Here is a 24345-nt window from a genome sequence, read left to right as displayed (position 1 = left end):
TTTCAAAGTTAAGGATTCATTAGTTTGAATATACATTGAATCAAATACTATAATTAACATCTTAGTTGATAATTATACTGAATTATTATTATTATTATTATTATTATATACCAAACTTTATTTTAGAGAAAACATCCGTTTCTGTTGTGACGGCACATTTTCTGAAGTGACAGTAATGTTTTGGTAGCGACCACATCACATTACAGAATTTTAACTTGCATACTAAAACATACAAAGATACTAATGATTTGCATAACTGTACAAAAATGTAGTTTATTTCCCCCAAATAAATGATTGTGTTCCCTTTTGTCACTACCAAAACAATGATGGCATGTTTCGGTCATGACTGTTTCGGTAGTGACAATTTTAGATAATTTTGAGCCTAGTTCAAAGATGATAACCAGCACATGGTTACCTAACACAGTTCTGAACAGTTGTACACACACAAAAACTAAATTTTATCGAATAACACACAAAAAAAAAACATGATGTCACAACCGAAACTTCACCACATGTTTCGGTAGTGACAATTTTAGATACTTTTGAGCCTAGATCAAAGATGATAGCCAGCACATGGTTACTTAGCACAGTTCTGAACAGTTATCCACACATATGGAATTACACCCCAAAAAGATTGCTTAATTGCAGAATAAAGGTGTTTGGTATAGTGACGTCCCTTAAAGTTACACACAGATTTTCAGACTTTTGAACACATTTCCCTCAAAATGATGGTACCAATGTATAATAAAAGAGAGGCTATAAGAGAGAGGCACACAATAATATTTCCTGATCAAAAATGTAGGGGTATGGTTAAAATCAGTCTCAGCCAGTGGACTAAAACACACACTGTTTTGGTAGTGACATGAAAATGTGGGACACATTTGTTTACATAAAGTTTCATGATTTAAAAATAAAATAATTAAAATTTTAAATATATATTTCAATATCATTTTCACAAGTTGAAATTTAGGGGTTAGGGTTCGGGACAGCCACCTCCCAACTGAAAGTAGTTCTACCCGATAAATTATGATTTTATAAATATTAAACTTACTTATGTTTTAAATATTATTGTGGGATTCAATAGATAATAGAAGGATCTTAGTAAACATCTCAAATTTGAATACTTGAATGCTTTTTAAATGTGTTTTTTGGTTGTCGGACAGCAGTTTACACCAATTCTGTATGGCCCATATAATACACAAATAATGCATGTTATATGTAAGACAATAAGTCTCTCACGATCTAAATCTTTTAATCTTTTCAGTTGTGTGATCCCTGATTAAGTTCTATAAGAGAATCTTAAATATCATCTTATACATCACGCAAACTATATCAAGTTCCTTGTCATGCTATTCCGCCTTTCCCAAATGTGGATCATCGTGTTCCATTGTGTCATGTCCCCACCTCATTTGAACTTGCTATGACAGAGAGCTAGAGATCAGTGACACTGACTCCTGTATGGGACGGAGGGATCTGATGCTGCTGCTATCCTTGGTGATGTACAGCTCAATCCAATTAGGCTTCACCTCCGTGCTGTGATGCAACGCGCGCTCCTGCTCAGTCGAAGCTCCACTAAGCGCTAAGTGTGACAGTCCTTATACGCGCTGCTTTTCACTTTAAACATAGGGTATGGCTTCGTGGCGAGAATAATCAACAGTTTCGGGGGTTTCCCCGCCCCACCTTAGTCTTTCTGCTTAATTTCGCACGAGTTACTTGTGAGATTGAGTCCATACAGAATGAAGAGGAACGACTGCCCTTTCAGCAGGGGTACCACTGATACCTCTATCCCTTGAGCAGATGGAGGGGGAAATAAGAGGCTAATTGACTCCTTTTGGTTGTAGAGGTAAAGGAAGAAGAGGTGAACGGCGGGAAGGTAAGATTTCGTTGCTTTTATCCGCTTTAAAAGAACCGGAGGTCGTTTGGATACGTTGTGCGTAAGATTGCACTGTTTTCATTGGGCGCATAAACTCCGCGGACAGGGATGCCAGAACACTACAGTTCTGCTGCTCTCAGCGTATCCCAGGCTATTAGTGTTCAATCTCGCAAATAAAGGTCCCTGACAGCAACGGGAAAGGGCTTTGCAGTTTGATGCAATTATAGTCTCAACTCAGGTTTTTATACAGCACAAGTGGTTCTTCATAAGAACCGAATAACCTTTGTGTGAACGAGTGTTTGTCAGCTGTCCTGAAACAGGTGCACTGGAAAGTACAGACTCTACCTCCCTGATTAAGGATTAGTCTGTAATGATTGTAGGCCTACTTGAACAGCTTGAAATGCAAAGTTGATAAGGGGAAAATGCATGTTGGCTATTAGACTATATACAAAGTAGGCATATTCAATTTATGATAACTATCTTTATTTTTAACTGTATAACAAACGTGTCTCGCGATAGTATTTTTGTTTATCTCCTGACCGTGGATCTTGTGCACCGTTGAGTTGATTTTTTCCGGAGTTTACAGAGTGATATCGGTAATATTAGGGCACACCAACTTAACCTTGTGGGGATAAAGCGTAAAGCTGCGGATGTATTATGTGGGAGGGTGTTAACGCAATGCAAACTACACAACGGGACATTATAGTTTTTGATACATCGCAGTGCTGCAGCATTATGAAATGCTGGCCTATATAGTTTCCTCTCTGGAAGGGAGTTTTAAATAGCCGGCTGTTTCGAAGTCTTTTAAGAGCAGGAAATAGAAGCCCGCTAAATAGTCCTCCCAGGGTTTATCATCAAGCCATTCTTAAATACTCAATCGCATTAGCGTCTGTCCTCAGAGCCAAAAGTATAGCCTACTTGACATCCAAATGCTATACAAGAACATGAATATCATGTTCTTGTATATGTTGAATTTGCATGTTCGAGATGATTTAAAACAACAACAACAACAACAACACAAAAATAAAAAAATAATTGTGTTCTAAGTTCTTAGAAAAGTAATTATTGTGTCCATTTTGGTTGGAACCATTTTTCGAACGTGTAGCCTATATATTTAGGGGGGGGGAACTATTTCGTAACTCTGGAAATGTCAAAAGGTGTAATAGTCATGTTAAGTGGCATACAAATAATTTTTAAGCATGTTTTTAAGATAACGATTTTTAACAAATATCATTAGCCTATTACACATTTTTGAAAATCAAGTTTTCTAAATGTTACTCCAAAACAAACCTATACATAAAAATGTCAGAATATTCAATAAACAAACAAACAAACAAACAAAAATCTTAATGACCTTGACACACGCACACACACACACACAGGTTTTCTTGTCACATGACAACAAGATGGCCTCCTACATGTTGGTAATGCCACAAGAACTTTCAAACATTTAATTGTTGTTTTAGTATTTCAGTAGGCTACACTCTTTGTACTCACAGCACCTAGACGTTTTTTTTTTTTTTTTTTTAAGCCCCATAATTATTGTCAAACTTTTTATTCAGAAGTCATATCAGTCAATCATTAATTACATTTTTAATGATTGAAAAAAATCTAGAAAACAAAAACCATGTTGACCCCATTGCAAACTAATGAAGTGCAGGGCCCTTGTTAAGATTCCTCTTTTTATAATCATTTCCTTTCTAAAAAAACTGTGTGCTTTTGGAGACTGGTTTTAGCCTGCAAAATGTATTGGTTCATTATTTTTTTTGGAGCATAAAATAAGGTCATAATAGTGTTGGAGTTCTGAGCCCTGAATTCCATAAAATTCATTTTTAATGGTCTTATTTATTATTCATCTATCAATGATTATACTTTTTTTTTTTTTTTTATAATGTATTTTATTTATGTATTGTCCACTGTTACTTTGCCTATTCATATTCCTGTGAATTATATATAAAAAATAAATAAAATTATTCAGTAATTGGAGTAATTCTTCTGTTCTATGATAAGTCTTCCTGAAATGTCTTTTATTTTCAGGTGCAACCATGGAGGGCCTTGTCTGAGGTGGATTCATCATAGTACTCCTAATTGACATCCGAATTAGCATAAAATTTGAGTAGCAGCAGTCATGGCTGAAAGGGCAAACTTTGGGGCTCAGAGGGTCTCACGGCCACAAGGCTCACTCCCGCCAGAACCCATCGATATTATCCGGACGAAAGCCAGATCCAGAAGAGTCCGGATCAATGTTGGTGGGCTGGTCCATGAGGTGCTATGGAGAACCCTGGACCGACTGCCGCGAACGCGTCTGGGGAAACTCAGAGACTGCAACACTCATGAAACCTTAATGGAGATCTGCGATGACTACAGTCTAAATGACAATGAGTATTTCTTTGACAGGCACCCCGGTGCCTTTTCCTCCATTTTAAACTTTTACCGGACTGGCAAGCTACACATGATGGAAGAGATGTGCGCTCTGTCTTTTGGCCAGGAGCTTGACTACTGGGGCATCGATGAGATCTACCTGGAGTCGTGCTGCCAGGCACGGTACCATCAGAAGAAGGAGCAGATGAATGAAGAGCTAAGAAGAGAGGCTGAAACTCTCAGGGAGAAGGACGGAGATCAGGTGGAAACGGGCTGCTGTCCAGACAAAAGGCAGAAGCTCTGGGATTTGCTGGAGAAACCGAGCTCTTCTGTGGCGGCCAAGGTAGGGCAAGCACGCGGCCCACACACGCACAGTACCAAATATCAGAGTATAGCCACATAAATTGATCACATTCTGACAATTCCAGGATGTTCTTTTTGAGCATCAACAAACTTGCACTTTAAAAAAAAAAACTGAAGAATGATAATCCAAATATTCAATTTGAAATGAATTATTAATTTGCCTTACAATGACTAGGGGCAAATTCAAGGGTAAAGTTTAGGCTGCAAAACTCTGAGACTGATGCTATCAGTGATGTGATGAAATCTAAAACCCAAAGATGAATTTATAAATACACACATCCCATATGCATTTCCCGGATGTCATGATAGACATATTAGCCCAGGCTTTTACGCCACAAAAGAAGAGGCATATTTTTGTGGTATATAGCTTGCTTGAGGGAAGATTTACGGAACGGCATGTCAGTATGTGAAACTTTTATGGCAGCATTTTCTATCCGACATTGTTGCTGTTGCTGATGTGGGGAGATGCTGCATGGATGAGTAATATGCGCACATCTTAAATAAGAATGATTAAGAATGAATCATTAAAACAATAAGTCCGTTAAATAAAAAAAATGGGGCTTTAAATATAATTTCAAGTACATTTTGACTAATTATATTTTCTTAGGCATTAGTATTGTCCCCATAGAAGGTTGCTGAGATTATTGAAAGGCTTTTTCAGAGCTGTTCAGATGCTTTGTCTCCACTCACTGCCCAGTCCCAATACACAGATCATCTACTTCCCAGAATACAGACAGGGAAAGCAGTCAGAGGAGCCATTAGTGAAATGCTTTAATGTACAGGATTCTTTTTCTTACCCTTTGGCTCTTAAGAAAAGTGTATTTCCAAGGAGTGAATAAAAAAGCATTTTAAATAAATGAAAAAAGTTTAAACAATCTGATTAAACTCACTTGAAAAATGGCATTTTGCATCGTAGTAGTTATCATCTTAATAGTAAAGATGTTAGCATTGCAATCATGACAACTAACATTCTCATTAAATGAATCATAAATTCATTATAGATTATAATTTAACTACCTTTTGTGTTTTTTAATGCCACACAAAACTAGATGTTAGATCTTTATTCCAAACATTTAATGTTAAACATTTGGTTCAGAGCTGGTACTGAACTCAGTGTAACTGAAAGTAAAGGCTGATGCAATAGGACTAAAAACACAGTGAAAAGAAACTAAAGGAAAATTGTTGGGGGGGGGATGAGGTGCGAAAGGTAATCCTTATAAACATTCCCACAATAAACTGCATCCATGTGTTCGCTTGGGCATATTTGTCAACAACTGTTACCTGACCAGAAAGGAAAAGCTACATCATCTCGCTCTGATTCATTGTATTTGACAGATTTACTTTAGCATTATATGCGGGATCGGGACTGGGCAGGTGGAGTTGCACGTTCTGCTCTTAGAGAGGAAGATGAAGGTTGAGTCACTGCCACAATGATTTGTAGCCAGTCAATCGTTTGAGTGAGTCAGCATCTATTCAGCCTACACCAATCGGCTATAATGTCTGCTCTGACAGGCAAAAAGCAGCTTTGTGTTTACCGAAATCACCTTCAGCTTAGTTCAGTTTATCATATCACTGCTGTGATCACTGGAAGATGGGAAACAACTCTCAGGATTGCAACAAGCCTATTTAGATGGTATGGCAGACTTGCGCTCACAATCTATAGCAGTATATTAAATTACAAAGCAGTTCCCTTCAATAAACCCCACTTTATTGTCTGGTAATAAATGCAACTCCGAGTTTCTGCATGCTTGGATCTGGGTTTTGGGGAAAACAGAGTGAACCCCTTTACATTACAGGGGTCCAGTCATAATTAATTGCATGTGAGCTACAAGATTAATGGCAAGTGGTTCCTAACCTTGACCTCGACCTTCACTTCTGTGGCTTCAGTGGTTTGGTTATTGGACACTGGATTTTTAGCAGGTAAAGACTGGAGTGTAACTGAGGAGGTATTTCCCAAAGCATGTTGAAAGCATATTGCAGGCAGAATATCGCCAATAATACGTTACTTTGTTGCAATGTCGGTTTCAGTACATTCCTGTAATTTTTAAATATATTTAATATCTGAAAATATATATTTTTGCTTTATGGGTTGGAATGCAGCAGGAATTCTCAGCAGAGCCTATGGCAAATAAGCTGTTATAAATAAGCTGTTAGCCTACATTTTATTGTTATTTTTTATCATACTATACAAAAGATAATACATTTGCAACTGGACAGTTGCTAGGTGGTAAAGATAAAGCTAACAGTAGCTTGTTCAGTGGTCAGCACACTGCTCTCTGGGAGGCAATGGAGACTTAATCTCCTTTGGTGATTTACCTAGTCTGCTCCTACAAATAGACTGCTGGCATTCTGTCTGGCTTATGGCTACAGTGTGTAATGTGGTCACGTGTTTAGCAGTTAATCAATTAGTGAAGGCAGTTTTCCACCCTGCGGAAGTTATTAGGAGCATTAGCACTTTTCCACATTGTTTCCCCTGTTTCAGAATGCCTATGCGAGAATTGTGAATGGCCTGGGAAGGTGAACTTTATCCATTTAAACCAGCTATTTTCTTTGATCAAAAACGTTGTGACATCTCCATAGTTTAATGTGCTGGATGAGGAGTGAGGTATCTGGTGTATCCTTCCTGTTTAACCATCTTGTTTCCCCTTGATTCTCTTCTTATCTCAGATGACTTGCGTAGTGTGTGTACTCTCAAAAGGTCATCGTATGGTCAGGCCGAGCTAATTTAAAGAGCTCTGTCACATCACCTTGATTTGTGTTGCATGCATAAACATCCTGAGCCTTTAGTAAGCAACGCAAAGAAACATAAAATACAGTATAACAATACATGAAGGTAATTAATACTTCAGGAGGTTGAATTTGTCTTCCTCTCATGTTCATTTCAGCTGTTACGATATCTTCATTTGGTCGTCAAACCATTCCATTTACTCTTTAAACAAGATTTCTGCTAATGAAATGAAGTGGAATTCATACAAAATGAAGTGCCTTACAATTTTGCAAAGGAAACATATTTCAAATGTATGTTCCTTTCCATGTGGCCCACATAATAAGTGAATCATCATGTAGAGCATCTCTTTTGAAAGGGATATTTTAACACAGACACACACACACACACACACACACACACACACATACACACACACTGCAATATATATTGCAGATTTATTTCAAATGCAATACAAAATCTAAAAGATTTGATTGCATTTTTATGGATTCATACTTGACAATGAGAGACATCTAATCAGATATCATAATCTGTAAAGAGGTGTTCACTGCAGATTGTTTTGATGAGATCACTGTTCCTCTGAAATGTCGGTGGTGTGAATAATTTATGTGTATTTACTGTAATTGATCATGACATGATACTTTATGCTCTCAGCTCTGAAATTCTCTGCACAAAGCCCAGGGATGGGGAAGAGGGGAGGAGGGAGAAAGGGAAAAAGAAAGAAAAGCTCTTTGTCAGTGGAGGTTCTGATACTAAATAAAGAGGTCTGGGTTTTGGCTGGGACTCTGGGTGCAAGAGGATACCTGGTGAATTCCCCTCAGCCATCACTTCAAGAGCCATGGAGGTCAACAGACAAAGTGAATGTGAAGATGAGTAAAGGTTCCATTCAGTGCTTTTTTAACTACAGTGAGATTGCATTAATCATTTTAAAACAATTCACCCCTTGTCCACTTCAGTAAAGTGAGGTTGGTAAACGGATCTCGTCTTACAATTATTATGGACTGAGCAGAGCTATGTTTATGAGAATGATGTGCTGTAAGGTGACAGATGATTATTTAATGTGGCATTTATACTTTCAACTTAATTGAATTATATTTCAAACATGAGTAAATGGTGTTGAAAACAATTACAACTGATTTTCAAACCAATGGTGCATTTAATCTTAAAAGAGACCATTAAAGGTACAAGGTTTTTCAGAACTTACTCTCTATATGTTTATCACTGTGCACAGATTTAGAAGGAAAGAAAAAATCAAGAAAGAAATAGCAAAGCGTTTTTCCGGTTCAGTTATCAAATCCAGAGTTCAGACGTAGGTTAAAACCGTGCAATTCAAAGTTGATATATCCTCAGATCGGAATAGACATTGAAAGTAATTGTCATGTTATGTAATCCAGTGCTTTCAAAAAGGAAGTGCTGAACTTGTGACCCAGAGGGAGCAAACTGTACATAGGCCCAACGTGGGCGTTGAACTGTGGAACAAGTCCTTTAGCCTCTCTGCCGACTCAGAGGAGTTTCCATCCCCCATAATGTCACACAATTATGTAGTTAAGCCTGGAAAACCTAAAGGGATTTATCTTTAATCTGAGTAATGAACAAACAAAATAGCTACAGTTCCACCTTTCATTCCACTCTGATGGATAAAATCCCATTTAGTGGATGTGGAAGTTATATACAAGATCTGATCCTGTAATTGAAGCTTCATTAAAGGGTTAAAGCCAATTATTAATGTAGCTTGACCTACAATCAATAAGCATTGAGTCCATTAGTAGTGTGTCTAGTATTCTTTTAGCATGTATGACCTTGTCACATTTTCATATTCAGGATATTTCATAACCTGGAGGTTAAACTTCCAAAAAAGCAATTCAAATTTGTAATGCTTTTTCGTAATGCCTTTAATCCCAAAAGACACTGCATACAGAGGGATGTTCAAATGCACATACAATTATGAACAGGGCAAAAAGTGTAGCACTGATTATTGATAAGATCAGATTACACACTGATAAGCGCTTAGAAAACTTTTTAGACTTTTAAACTCCCTTTGTGGTATTTGGCAACATGTAAAGCCAAAGTCAGAGGTGCACAAGGGGAGGATGAATCTGCCAGTCAGACTCAGTTTTGAGCTGTGAAAGAATCCTTACTAAAATGATGCATTACATGACATGTGGTGGATCAATATAGAGAATATTCATTAATAACAGACAATGGGAATATAAAGACTACAGGCCAGATTCACTAAACAGGGTAAAAAAAAATTACCCATACATTTAGGGTATAGAACTGAAAGTAGAAAGCCAATTTTTTTAATTTTTTTTTAAGTAGCTCCGATCCCATTCTATTGTATTAATGATGCTCATTCTTAGGCCATCTTTGTGCTCTGATCTTCAACCAGAGGGAACTGGATAATATTCTGATTGTTCCAAACCAATCTGACTTCTGACCTATAATGCTGCCTGAATCATAATCATACACTGTTCGTTCATTGGCCAGAGGAGAACTGGTCCCCCGACTGAGCCTGGGTTCTCCCAAGGTTTTTTCCTCCATTCTGTCACCTGATGGAGTTTTGGTTCCTTGCCACTGTCGCCTTTTTCCACCTATGTTTCCATTGGCTTGGCTTGCTTAGTTGGGGACATTAAATTTAACATTAAATTTAATATTCTGAGCTGGACGATGACATCACGGTTTACTTCAGAGCGGCTATATATATATATGAATTAACTAAATTAATAACTTTTTTAAAAACAAAAATGAAACATCACTGAACTTACTTAAGCTGGACTGTGACGCTATTTTCTTCTGGAAACAAACTTTTTTGCATTATTTTCCTGTTATCTCTGTAAAGCTGCTTTGAAACAATCTGTATTGTAAAAAGCTCTATATAAATAAATGTGACTTGACTATTCCTACATTTTGACATCAAAATACATGCTATTAGCTCCACCTTCCCAACCCACAATAGCTAAAACCCTGCCACGGGCAGGAGCACTGCCAGTATTGAAAGGATAAGACTTAGAGTTTTATCCTCTGAAGCTCTACCTCTCCTTGAACCCAGTTGTGATTTCCATTTTGGGGGACGAATGTCGGGCAAATTCTCGTGGATCTGGTATGAGGGCAGAGATGTTAGATTGTGTTAAAAATAGACAGTGTCAGTTGGACAGACTGAATAGCAGGCTTTAACTGTGTTTAAGTAGAGGTTGCCTGCCTACCCCACTTGTGAGGCTGAAGATTTTGCATGCGAGTAAGTGGTAGGCTGAGGGCTAGCCTGTAAACCACAAGCAATCATCAGGGTCATATTATTGACTAATCACTATAATCATGACCCCCTGCTTCCTTCCACCCCCGTGCACGCAAAGACACTGTCAAAAACAGAGTAGTCATCTTGTAGCTCAGCTCAGCTGCTTTCATGCGTGTTGGACACAACACTGCGCATTATAGAGGAACTGGATATCATATAGTGTCTCTTACTCAGCAAAAGCTACTTGACAAATGTGGGAGTTGAGCTCCAAATTAACCTGTCCTATAAAAAAACACAATCAAACAGATCCCATGACTCTCCTTTATAAATAACCCCTCGGTATCGATCAAGACATTCTTGGGTTTCCAGACAGAGTTTCTTCTTCCTGTCATGGCTGTAATAATAACAGTGTTCTCCAGAAATAATTTAACCTTCAATTCCTCTCTGGAAGAGAGGTGTCTTCTGAGGAGCTGTATGGGACACTTCATTTAGAGTTTTACACCGCATAACAGTTTAATTGACAGTATCAAAATGCACTCCTCAATCCTCAATTTGTTTGACAAAAGATTAGGGTGTTTTTATAAGTTTGCTCACTTAGAAAGGTGTTTCTCAACAAGTTCAGCAGAGAGAAAACAGGAACAAGGGTCTGTCAAACAGTAGATGTCAATATTGTTTGTGCAGGGATGTTTCTGAAAGAAGAGCTGAAAGCTTCGTCTGTTGTAATTGTTTGTGAGAGAACACATTACTGAGTCATTTGAGCATCCCAGCAAGGTTTGCAGATAAAGGAAGATGGATTTAACACTCTAATTCCTGAAGCACAGGGCTCTTGCTGGATAAGTGGTTTGCCCGGTGAGGAGCTGTCCATGGTGCTGGTCTGAAAAATGAATCAGCTTTACCAAATATTCAGTAGAAAAATTCTTCATTTTTCTGTTTTCCTGGACTTTGACTTGCATGTGAATCTCAGACTTTTTGCAATACAGGTAAATCCAACCCACCAGGCAGATTAAAAGGCAAATCCTCATGTTCGGCCAGATTGCCTTCAGTTTTTCCTCATATGTATTATTTGTGATTATTTTCAGATCCTCGGTTCAGTGCCGAGACAATAATTCTGTGGGCAGTGAATTTGAATGAGAAAAATCGTCCAGATATTTTTGTACAAGCTCATCATAAGAGCCAGATGTTTCAAGGACCAAAGCAGCGCTAGTAGAAACCTAAACCAGTCTTACAATACATTTCACTTGACCCATTTTGCCCTCTGTTTACATAAGATTTACTGTTTAAAAACCTTAAAAAACAGAGTGTTTTTAAAACAAAATTAAGTATGTTCTGGTTTAGCGGTCTTTTGAAATGGTACATATTCAACGGTGGTATGCTGCAGCTCCATAAAAGGAAATTTAAATATGATGTACAGTACAATTACTTATTTTTTGTATTTTCGTTTTCGAATTTCACTGTTTTCGAATTCTCGAATCTGTTTAATAGCGCCATCTAGTGGTCAGATGTTTCATAATATTAGCCGTTGTCCATAGCCCTCGCAGATACGCTCTCTTCTTTCATACAAATGCAACGCCGTCTTGCATCTCAGTTTGCGATTGTCAAAACATTACTTTAGTATTAATATTACCGTAATATTGTTGCAGGTTTCTTCTTGTTATTTTGTACATTGTACGTTATTTTGTGCTCAATAATTATAGCTACAGGTAAGAAGACTATGAAATAATAACATATATCAATATTTCATGTCCACATATTTATTTATTTGGCAAGTATGCATTGGGTATAGTTTGCGATAATGTTTGTTTTCAACTGCTATTGTACCATTTTATTTTTATTATTATAAAAAAAATGTATAGGCTCCTTACATGACACTCAAGGACACCTTACACACACTATAAAACAATCAACATTAAACAAATACTCATTATTACAGCCTGGATACAAGTATAAAAGTACTCACATAAAAGCCTGCCTAAAAAGATGGGTCTTAAGGCGAGATTAAAAACACAATGTTTTTACATCACATTATTAACAACAACGTTAGCATAACAATTTTTAGCATGCTTTGTTTTTAGTTTGTTCCAAAAAGTAAACTATTCTATAAAATGTATGAAATCTGCATGGGCTCTTTTTGATTGTTGCAATACATTGTAAAAATGTAAGTAATTTTAACACAAAAAAAAGAATGTAAAGAAATATACAATTAATATAGGTTAATTGTAATATTTATTTGGTTAATTGTAAGTTACATCAATATTTATGGGGGACTAAAATTGTAATTTAAAAGACAATACAATGTCATTTATCTGTATATATATATATTTCATAGGAATTACCTTAGGCTGTAATTAACAAAAAAGGGCAATAAGTATACTTTTTACAGTAAAACGTTATTGTCTTTTAAGTTATAATTTTAGTCCCCCATAAATATTAAAGTAACTTACAATCATATTAAAATTAACCTATATTAATTGTATATATATATATATATTTTTTTTTGTTACATTCTTTTTCTATTACAATTACTTACATTTTTACAATGTATAGCCTACATGCAACCATTAAAAAGAGCTACTTTTAAATTCTCTAAAAACATTACAATCCCCCTGCTGTCATCAGCTGTGTCAGAATAGTGTAACGACACTAAAATCCAAGCAATGTTCTGACTTTATGGTGACTTTAAGTTTGAAGGGCATGAATTCCCAGCCCAATGTGTTGCGTGGTCAGCTCATTAATCAGTTTGAGGTTCTGGAAAAAAAACATTTATATCAAGGTACGTCACACGGGCCTCAGTGTAATGCCTCTGCTGACACATGTATTTGTTCTCAACACAAGAGAGACAGGAGCGATAAGTACTGAAGGAGAAAGGCAGGAGGATTAGTTAACTGTCCTCATCGGTGGATCTGTAAACGTGATTACATGGGCAATGATCTCAACACAGGGAGATGTCTGGCATTAGGCCAGGGCTTATGCGTATAGGGAAGCACAGGAAGCACCAAGAGATCCTTCAAGTCACCTAACCCTAATTTAACTCGGTCTTAGAGAAAGGGCACTACCTTGCTGATGTCACAAAACTTTTGTTTATGTTTGTTCCTTAGGGACGAAGTGCCTTATTTGATTCTGTGGCATTTAGTTTGTTTTTTATTTTCAGAATGAGTTTGGAACGTAAAAAAAGAAGACCTAAAAAATCACGCGAACTGAATTGGATCTCAGTTGGGTGGAATATAACGTGTTGACCCTCTCTCCCTAGGGATTAAAATCAGCTCTTTTTTTACTCTCATCTTCGTGGGTGCGCCAACCTCTGACTGGACTTTAGGTCTCTTGGTCACAGCCAGACGCTACTCAACCCTACCTGGCGGGGACAATCCCTGCGTCAAGCCATGGCAATTACAGCCTCCCTGGAGGTTATTCAGAATCCTTTCCTTATACTTCTACTTCATTACACAATGTCAAACACCTCTATCAGCAAGCATATGCTTTTATTTGTGCGGGTACAAATAAAATCTGACCCCGACATTAGTTTAGCCTGCCTCACCAGTTGTTTAACATGCTCTAGCAACAATCAATACTCGGTAATCAGTGACAACAAAGCACTTGGTTATACAAATGACATTGGTGTAGCAAGTGTAGAAATAGTTTCAGACACTGCATTATTCAAGCCATCAACAAGACTTTGTTGACTCATACTTAAAGAGCATTCATTGTAACGTAATGGTATTGTTGTAATCGGAACATTGTAACAAATTTTCACTCTTGTTTGAGAACTGTATGAACCTTGCAAAAGGTGTTCACATTGTCGTCTGTGTGAGAGGACATTTCAGGATAATTGTAATAGGATTGAGTTTCTATCTATAGTAAGGATATGGAAAGGTTAGGAGCAGTTACTCAGTCTTTCCCCCACCCCTCCCCCCACAAGGGAAGAATCAACCTGTAATCTCTTTAGTCTTCCTTAAACATTGTAATATTAAGCACTCTAGTAAAGGATAGTGGGCTGGCAAATTGCGCCATAGTGCTGATCGTGTGAAATTAGCCAAATCATCCATTCCTCTGTGGATCGTATACTTTTAAGAGATTTGAACAATTTGAATGACTTAATATGACTTCGTATTTGTCAAACAATTCTGGTGTAATATCGTGAAGAAGTTGATAAAATATGCCGAATATGTAAAAGTGTGTTATGACATCTCTTTCATAACGGTATTTGCGCCATCCACAATGACAGGACACTGTCAAGGTCAGCTGTTTTATTCTCCACCCTGGATCATTATTAATCCCCTCTTAATGCAGTTCCACTGAAGGAGTGCTCAGTGTCTTTTGTAGTACATCATAGTTTGTTATATCTTTGTGGATGAGATTGTAATTTATAAGGACATAATGTCAGTGCAATAATCTAAAACTTTCCCAGAAAAACTTACAGTTTAAACTCAAAATAGTAAGTGAAAGTAAGTAACTTGAGACTGATGCCATAATAATAATAAAAAATCCATTTTGTATCATTGAAGGCGTTTGAAGAGGCCTATAATTCATGCAGCAATGTTAAGCCTTGTTTTTGTTTTCTTTTACAACAGTGGGGATAGCTATAGAAAAATGAATGTCTGAAGACAGTGTAAAGAGGCTGGTAAAGACATCTGTAAAATAATGGTCTAGTAAATGCCCTTTTGGAAAAACTTTCAATTGGCTCAATTAACAAACATCTCATGATCAATGACTATTTTTCAGTTAGGTACAATGTTGGGTTATGATACGCACTTTATTGCGTGTAATATCCACGTACCCCACACCACTAATCCTACCCAAACGTATAATACGCACGTACCCTAATCCTACCCAAGGGGTTTACAGTGCGTATCATATGCACGTAAAAACTAATTTCCGCGTATAAATTGCACGATAAACACAATGCATGCTATAGATACGCATTTAATGAGATCGGGTTGGGGTAACGGATTACAAGTAATGTGAGTTACGTAATCAGATTACTTTTCAAAGTAACTTAAGTAACGCATTATAGTTACTTTGTTTTCTTATTTATTGACTGACACCTCTCCCCTTGTTGAGAGAAATCATGAGGTGCAGAGGCGTTGAGTGCGCTGTGAACTTTATGTTGTTGTAGTTCTAGACTAAAAGTGAGCATGCATTTACTCATCTCACTTGCACAAAAACAGAATAAGTATTTTTCAAAATGAATAAAAACAGTGAAATGCAAACTCAAATATTACGAAAACCTGCAAAAAATGTCTACCTGGACAAAGTTCACAGACTGACATTGTCATACATATGTAAAGAATGTGATGTTTTCTCCACCTGTAATGCAGCAAACAGGGAAATGTATCTAATGAAACACAATATAATAGCCTATCAAATTTCTTAGTCTGATTAGGGTTATTTGATTACCTTGCCAGATGATTTAGATAACCTCATGGGACAACCTCCATATTCTAACAAAGTAGCTGATGAATAAGTCTTGTCAAAGCCATTTGTGAATTGATGCGCTGTAGGAGAATGAGAGAACAGGCGATGCAGATCACATTATCCTAATTAGGATGAGGGCACAGTCTCTTTTTCACTTTCATTTCTGTTCCCACTCAGTCCCATTAGCATTTGCATTAATTCCAAGTAATGTCACTCATTCTTAGCTTAATGTTTTGAATATCTGCAACACTTCAAATGTAAGTTTAAGAATTGTAAATGTGGATATGCTGTGTTTTATATATTCTTTGTGAGCATAAAGTGGCCCCAATTATTTGGACACTCTTGGAAACTATATATATATATATATATATATATATATATATATATATAATATTTATATATAGTGCTGGGTAGATTACTTACAAATTGTAGTCAGTTGCTCAAAATGACAAAAATTATAGTTAGAAATGTTATCTAGAGTACTCATTTTAGGGCATGTTTTCTTGTTAATGTATTTTGATTACTTTTAAGTAATTTTACATTTGCTAAAAAAGATAAAAAATATTTGTTTACCTGTCATGTGACCATTACCCGACATCTGAAAACTTTTTAGTACTATTTATTATTTACTTCATTTTATTATTTAACTTATTAACTTAAAATCCAAGGGCTTACTTCAAGTAAATATATTAGGGTAAAGTTATAATATGAAAATGTAAATATGAAATGACATACATTTGCACATTTGTTTGAAAGACAAATGCCTTCCAGAGACAGTAATACATGGTTAAATGACTGAGTGATGATTCAAATAATAATTAATGTGTTCGTCAGTTCGCTGATTAGATATGCAATGATGCAATGTTGAGAAAACATTTCTTAAAAGTGAAAAGATTTCTGTAAATGCAGTGATCAATGTGTGTGTTAATTTAATATCTTGTTGTATACATATATTGATATCTTGTGTGTGTGTGTATGTATATATATATATATAATACTTTATACTTTTAATGTCACATCACTAAACCGCTTTTTTTCTTTTCTTTTTTTTTTTTCTTTTTTGCAGGTTCTGGCCATAATATCAATTCTGTTCATCATACTCTCAACCATTGCACTGTCACTGAACACCCTGCCTGAATTACAAGTGATTGATGAATTCGGAGGGTCCAACGACAACCCAAACCTGGCCCACGTTGAAGCCATTTGCATCGCCTGGTTCACTATGGAGTACATTCTCCGCTTTTTATCTTCTCCAAACAAGTGGAAGTTCTTCAAAGGGCCTCTGAATGTCATTGATCTGTTGGCTATCCTCCCTTATTATGTCACAATATTTCTCACAGAATCCAACAAGAGTGTCCTCCAGTTCCAGAATGTGCGCAGGGTAGTTCAGATCTTCCGGATCATGAGAATCCTGAGAATTCTGAAACTCGCGAGACACTCGACTGGTCTTCAGTCTCTTGGGTTCACTCTGAGAAGAAGTTATAATGAACTCGGGCTGTTGATATTGTTTTTAGCCATGGGCATCATGATCTTCTCCAGTCTTGTGTTCTTTGCTGAAAAAGACGAAGATGCTACGAAATTCACAAGTATTCCCGCTTCATTCTGGTGGGCAACAATTACCATGACAACTGTGGGTTATGGGGATATCTATCCCCAAACCCTCCTGGGTAAAATAGTGGGTGGCCTCTGTTGTATCGCTGGTGTGTTAGTAATTGCTCTGCCCATTCCTATTATTGTGAACAACTTCTCTGAGTTCTACAAAGAACAGAAGCGACAAGAGAAGGCAATCAAACGAAGAGAAGCACTTGAGAGGGCCAAGAGGAACGGGAGCATCGTGTCGATGAACCTGAAAGATGCCTTCACTCGCAATATGGAACTTCTGGACGTTGTGATCGAAAAGAATGAGGAGAAGGGCGCAGACAATCATCTTTCACCCAGTCGCTGGAACTATCAGAAGAACCCAGACTTGGCTTCCAAAGGCTGTGACGCAAAATATCAAGAAGTAGGACAGTTGGCTTCTCCAGTTCGGTTATTCAAACCCAATTCAAGCCCTCAGAGGCTAAATGCAAAATCCCTTGAGCAAATGTACAACCAGATGACTGCCGCCTCATCCATGAGCAGCAGTGGACCTTCGGCTTCCAAAGCGAGCACTGTTGGTAAAGAAGAAGAGATGGAGTTGAAGGTAGTGCAGTGTGAACCACGGATCAAAGAGAGACCCATCACTGAGATCCGAAGCGTGTCCAGCGTGGACAGTTTCGCCAGCTGTGCCACAGACATCAGTGAGGTCGAAAGAAGCGCGCTACTGCCCAGACATCCACGCGCTCCTCCGCCACTCGACCTCAGCCAGATCACCTCCCTGGAGAAACGAGCACCTGAGAGAGCAAAGCCGACCACAATCATTAAAGAAGGCCTCTACGAGTTTGTCCAGTGCAAGTCAGACAGCTGCACCATGTCACAGGGCGAGGAGAACCAAAGCTTCGATCCGAGCGGTGAAAACGTGAGGAGCCCACCACAAGGAAACCAAGTCAAAGTCAAGGGACTCAAAGTGAACTTCACCGAATCTGCAGACGAAGGGGCTTCCAACTTGCACTTAGTCGTGACGGATGACGCGGCCACACTGACACCAAAGCTACCGGTATCTGACCCATTACTGCTGGTGGGATCTCCTCGGCAGAGTCCCAGGTCCCCAGGGAAAGGCTTCGAAGGGGATGGAGCCACAAGCTCTCCGGGGTTCAGCCTGTCGTCTTCTGAAAGCCAAAGAGGGAGAAACCACGTCGATAGAGCCGCTGTTACTCCCACGTCCCCTAAAAGTGCACAAAACTGTGCTTCTGCAACAGTAGGTGCCGTTGGAGCGGAAGACGGCATTCAAAGTGGACAGAAGGTGGACAACCACCTCCTTTCCCCTGATATTCTGAAGTCTTCAGGGGAAGGAGGTCGCTCACCACCATGTGAAACTAGCATGTGATGTGCCGAGATGCATTAACATGTTATCTGTGCAACATGTTCACAGAATGAGTGCATCTAAGCATGTGGACAGAAAGAGTAACTGATGTAGTGAAGGGGACTTTTGTCTTTCTTCGACACTATTGAACTGCATAGCCGCAGAGATTGACTTAAAGATCCTGAGAGACAAGGTCTGCTCTCAACTTCAGGAGCTTAGTGATATTCATTCAGAGGGAGGACATTAAAGAACAAAACATAATCTTATTATTCTAGCATTATTATTTTGACCCTCCATGTGAAGGATTAGTTAGTTGAATCATATATCTTTTGGATCATCGACTGATTCAGGCAACTGTGATAAGACCACAAATTCTTCATTGTAGATTAACAGCCCTGAGCAGATGTTGTAAACATACACCTTTTTTTTTTTTTTAAAGACTAACCACTGTAACATTTGTGCTGGGTTTGTTTAATAGTTCTGATCAAAGTGCTACCAGTGTAAATTGGCAGTCAGCATTTGACTTGAAATAATATTTTTGACCAAAATATGCCTTCATTTGATGTTTTCTTGCTGAGTGATATTATTCCTCAGTGGTCATATGTGAAGCAACACAAAGTTTTCAGTTCTCACTGCAAATGTGAATCAAATCAAATTCCTTTCTATTCTAACTGTCCCTTTGAGCAAGTAATACAAGAGGAAAACCTACTCTAAACCAAAATAAAACATGTCAGTATTAAATATTCTGATATCTATATGAGCATGTCTGTTTCAGTGAAACGCAAGTTCAAGTGTTTCCATTTGCATCACTTTATAGTTGAGCCATAGCCAACCTAGAGATACATTAATTATTTGAATAAATAGTTTAGGATGTTTACTGCTGTGGGCAACTCTCCACATCAGTGAAACTGCATGGAAAGATGGTTAAGTTGCCTTCAATTCAGAATCAGTTGAGGGAAACCTATGATATAGTAAATCAACTATGCCCTCTGCTGGATGAAGGAAATGGCACTTTATTTCTGTATGATGCCAGTTTGACTGGATGGGAATATTGTACATTTAAAGATTGTTATTTTAACATTCCTCTCCCTGACGTGCAATACAGTTGCACAGGTAACAAAGAGGTCAATGGATGTCAACAGTTTAAAGTAGAACCTTGAATGAGTGTATGATTTGTATATTAACTGTACATTCAAGAAATTATCTGCTACATCCATATAGTGTAGAAACACAGGTACGCAAGTTGTGTTATGTTAATCATACTCAAGTGATTTTTAAAACAAACTAGGCAGGAACAAATCCTGCTTGAAGTATTCAAATCGGTGCCTTTTCATAAAAAGTCATTTATGAGAAGGCGTTAAGATCTATGGTTTGGTTCAGACAAGTCTGTACAGAAAGTCCTACTTTTTATAGAGTAAAATATGCAAACACAATTAAGTTCTCAGGTTTTTTTTATGTAATCTTGAAAGCCCTAATATTTCTGTATGTGAAAAATTATTTTGCTGATGTCAAATCAAAAGGAACAATGAGCTGCATGATCATCAACTTGCACAAGATTTGAGCAGATTTATCTTTAATACAACTTGACTATTGTATGTACATTCCAAAACAGACTTTCATTTCTGCATATATCAAACTTTTTTTTTTTTCTCATTAAGTTTGGATCCTAGTTTGTATATCAATGTGATGTTTATAGTTGTACATCTTTTCTTTGAAATAGTGACTGCATTGTTCCAGATACCTAGAACCATTAAACAAATAAATGTTTGTACAGGACACTACGAGCGTGTTCTTTAAAGTTAAAACATCAGTAGACCTTCAACCTCATCTTTAAGTGGTTTAATAGCGAGAAGCTTCATTAGATGTGATGAAAGGACACAGCTGTAGCATCTTTTTGATGCAATTGAGAACTCCGAGATACTTTTACAGTATATCATGAGCAGACTAAAGTGTCACAATAAAGGGATGCCAAGAAATAAATCTCTAAATCAGTGTTTGTGTAAATGATTTTATTTTCACACAGACCAACAGCAGAAATGTTCCAAAAACCTGTAGAGACAAATACAAAAGTTTTAGATTAGACATTTGACTTGAAAGGCAGTTGGTCCCCCTGACATTTACTTTAAATGGGTCTCGCTCCCAACAGGCCTTTTAGAGGATATATTCTAACCTCTACCCTACTATGAGGTTAACCAGTACAATAACAAATAGCATCAGTATCAAGCAAATAATGCCTAAAGGACATGTTTCTGAGATTAATAAATACAATAAACAGCCTACATAATACACAAATTAACAATGAACAAAGTATTACCAACACTACTATGAGGTTGCTTGATGCATTATAGCGAATGTAACCACTATTCCATAACACAAACATCACTCTGGTAACACTTTTCTTCAATCTAATAACCTGAATCACACACATTGTTGGTATGATATGCAAGAAGTTAAATGCAAATAAATAATTGTCAAACTTAAAAAGAAATGGGCATCTGTTTCAGTCAGGTGCTCACCTAATGTTCTTAGTTCATTCTCCTGATGAGTCTGTTGATCTGGTCCTCCCTATTTCCTGCATCACCACCCTCAACAAAGTGGGTGGTCTTCTTGTTCATGCCACCACGAGGAGAGGACAGTTTGAATGGCCAGAGGAAATTGTTTGCAGCCTTGAAGTTCTTTCCAACAGTGTAGATCTCATGAATGAGATCCTCAACGCAGATGATTCCACACTGACCTGGATATATGCAAATCATGTTACTGAGAATCCTAAAACACCACTACTGCAATACCTAGTGTTCAATCAGGGTGTCCACTGCCTGGTCTTACCAAGGGTCTTCTCGATGAGGGAGTTGTCTGTCAGTCCAATGCGCTGCTTTTTGATCTTGCCGAATCCACGCTTGTAGATGAGCTCACGCACAGATTTAAGGTTGGGGTAGCTGAAAAAGCAATATGGGACTTCAGCAAGCAGGTAAAGTTCATTTTAATACAATTAGGAGACAGTTGCTGTATTCAGAACCACTCTTACTAATTTCACAATATCTTTCTATGACAAAAATGGTAAGTGATACGTGGTTCCAAATTCAGCCATTGTATCGTGGCACACATTACATTTCACATAAGGATAGTTCAGCCAAAGGTTAAAAAGGTCAATTACATGTCATTCCAAACCTATGAGACTTTTGTTCATCTTCAAAACACAAGTTATTTTAGTCTATTCGCACAGAACACTTGACAGTTCAAATGTTTATAAAGAGATCGTAAAATAAAACTAAATCAAGTGGTTTAATCCAAGTCCTCTGAAGAGACATGACAAATCTGTTCATCATAAAACGATCATCTCTGCAGAAGACTGATTAAACTGGGCTTTAATTCACATATCAACATTAAAAAATATATTCATTTATGTTCTAAAGATAAACAAATGTCTTATGGGTTTGGAAGGACATGAAGGGGAGTAACTGATGACAATTTTTATCTTTGGGTGAACTGTTGGGTCTTCCACTGAACACAACAAAGTATTGAGATAACAGCCACTCTTTTCCATAATGAAAGTAAACGGGGAATGACAGGACAAAGCACCACCAAAAAAGTAGATTGATTTTCATATTATGCACTGTATTTAAAATCATCTGAAGCCAACACAATAGCATTGAGCAAGAAACATGCATTCAAATTGACACCTTTAATGGATCAATGTTAGATCTGATGTCAAAGCCAACTGGTCATGTAATGACAAATCAAAGCTCTCTAATATTTAGACTCTGGAAGCCAGAGTCCCCATTCACTTTAATTATATAAAAGGGAAGCCAGTACATTCTACAACTATTCTCCTTTTCTGTCTATAAAAAATTAGTTTGGAACATGAGAAACTTTCATTTTTGAGCAAAGTATACACTAATGTTAAAAATGTTGGGGTCAGTAAGATTGTTTTTAGAAGACAAAAACAAATTTACTGACCCTAAGCTTTCAAATAGTAGTGCATCTTGAACCATAAGACAGCTATAAATACACCGTCGACAATCACAATTTTTACGTTCAACCCAAAACACAACTTTACGTACCCCCAGGCAATGTAGGGCTCTGCAATTCGGAGCATGTTGATGGAGGCCTTGTTCAGTTTGACAAAGACACCGTTGAAGATCTGGCGGAGACGGAGCAGCTGAAGCACCTTGCGGACTTTGGGGCTGACACCATTGATACTGAGGATAGACAAGGTATCCCATCAACAACTTTCAAAACAGTTTCACTAAAAGTAATACTATGTAGTGGTGGTTTCAGAAGATTTGGCTTATTTTCAAGAGGAATCACCATGGTCGATAAGACGGGGAAAAAAGAGCAACATCATTAACCACAATCTGTGAAGTCTGCCTACAGCAGGGCAGATCATTTGAAAGTGGAACATTTACCCTCTGATCCTGACCACAAAAGCCAGTTTGGGCTCAGCTGGGACATAGTAGTTGCCTGCCTTACGAGCCATCCTACTCATGCGGATTTCACGCCTGTACATCTCCCTGTATTCCTTGTGGTAAGCTTCAGCTCTCTTGAAGATGAGCTTCCTGGTGACTTTGTGGGCCTAACAGGTGAGAGACGACATGCATTCTCAATTTGGGCTCTATATTGATGCTTTATCATCATATTATCTTGACCACTGTTCATAAACAACAAAGCTAGCAGGTAAAGTCTAAACCACCAACCTTCTTGTCAGCCATCGCCTTCTTCAGACGCACGGCCCTGATGGCAGCAAATCGCTGTCGCCTCTTCAAGAGGCTTTCGGGGACTGAGGGAACCTTCTTCTTTCTGATGAGAAATGGTAGCACATTTGTCATTTCTCTGGTAACCACATTAGGCCTGCAGACCAGGCTATCATAATGACAGCTACTTTACGTTAAAAAAGCACTATATGTATATATATATATATACACACACACATACATATGACAGCATAACCTTAGACTAAAACTTGCATTCATAAAAATACTAGCAATGTAGCATCATGCCTTTGCTTCAAGTTAGCAGCTAATGACAATAAATAAATATTAGATCAAAGAAGACTATTCCATAACTCCAGAGCACATTTGGATATCTTGGTATAGAAATACTTATTCGGGCATGTTTTAATGTTACTATATTAAGTGCTTTTTCACACGTTGCTCATCCGATTCCACCCGGCAGACTACACGACATTCATATGATATTTTATTGATTCATCATTCCCCGATACTCCCAATTTCCCCTTCATAGCACTTAAACATACACATATTGCTCATTTATACTCGGAACAATATCGTATGAGCTATATTTAAACCGATGGAAGAAGATTCAAATAGCACAGTTTCCAACTTACGCTTCACCCGCCATTATCCCCACAGTAAAAGAGGCTTCTACGCATGCGCGGTGAGGTCTTATAACATAGGTCCTTCACACTTCCGGTCAAGTATTAG

General features: G+C 37.7%; 2 protein-coding genes across 2 annotated transcripts; one reads left to right on the top strand and one right to left on the bottom strand.

Annotated features, from left to right (window-relative positions):
• Nucleotides 1-1315: 1315 nt before the first annotated feature.
• Nucleotides 1316-20897, top strand: kcnb2a (potassium voltage-gated channel subfamily B member 2a). Its single transcript, XM_084411734.1, has 3 exons — nucleotides 1316-1873; nucleotides 3911-4577; nucleotides 17030-20897. Exons 2-3 carry the CDS (start codon nucleotides 4002-4004, stop codon nucleotides 18926-18928), a joined length of 2475 nt encoding a protein of 824 aa, XP_084267860.1. The 5' UTR covers nucleotides 1316-1873; nucleotides 3911-4001; the 3' UTR covers nucleotides 18929-20897.
• On the bottom strand, nucleotides 20893-24333 carry rpl7 (ribosomal protein L7). Its single transcript, XM_084411736.1, has 7 exons — nucleotides 24249-24333; nucleotides 23599-23701; nucleotides 23311-23477; nucleotides 22966-23103; nucleotides 21731-21840; nucleotides 21421-21638; nucleotides 20893-20953 (listed from the first exon to the last, which is right to left on the bottom strand). Exons 1-6 carry the CDS (start codon nucleotides 24260-24262, stop codon nucleotides 21430-21432), a joined length of 741 nt encoding a protein of 246 aa, XP_084267862.1. The 5' UTR covers nucleotides 24263-24333; the 3' UTR covers nucleotides 20893-20953; nucleotides 21421-21429.
• Between the last annotated feature and the right edge of the window lie 12 nt (nucleotides 24334-24345).

This window comes from Rutilus rutilus (genome assembly GCF_951802725.1).
Source record: "Rutilus rutilus genome assembly, chromosome: 6".
Taxonomy (NCBI): Eukaryota; Metazoa; Chordata; class Actinopteri; order Cypriniformes; family Leuciscidae; genus Rutilus; species Rutilus rutilus.
The sequence above is the reverse complement of the archived record's forward strand: the minus strand, read 5'-3'. Positions and strand labels throughout refer to the sequence as shown.

Excerpts from the sequence above, each read along its gene's own strand:
- rpl7 (XM_084411736.1), bottom strand. Across the intron at positions 23,478-23,598 it reads AGGCGATGGCTGACAAGAAG|GCCCACAAAGTCACCAGGAA; the intron begins GTTGGTGGTTTA and ends CTCACCTGTTAG. Across the intron at positions 21,841-22,965 it reads GAGCCCTACATTGCCTGGGG|CTACCCCAACCTTAAATCTG; the intron begins GTACGTAAAGTT and ends TTGCTTTTTCAG.
- kcnb2a (XM_084411734.1), top strand. The coding sequence starts at position 4,002 with ATGGCTGAAAGGGCAAACTTTGGGGCTCAGAGGGTCTCACGGCCACAA. Across the intron at positions 4,578-17,029 it reads GCTCTTCTGTGGCGGCCAAG|GTTCTGGCCATAATATCAAT; the intron begins GTAGGGCAAGCA and ends TCTTTTTTGCAG.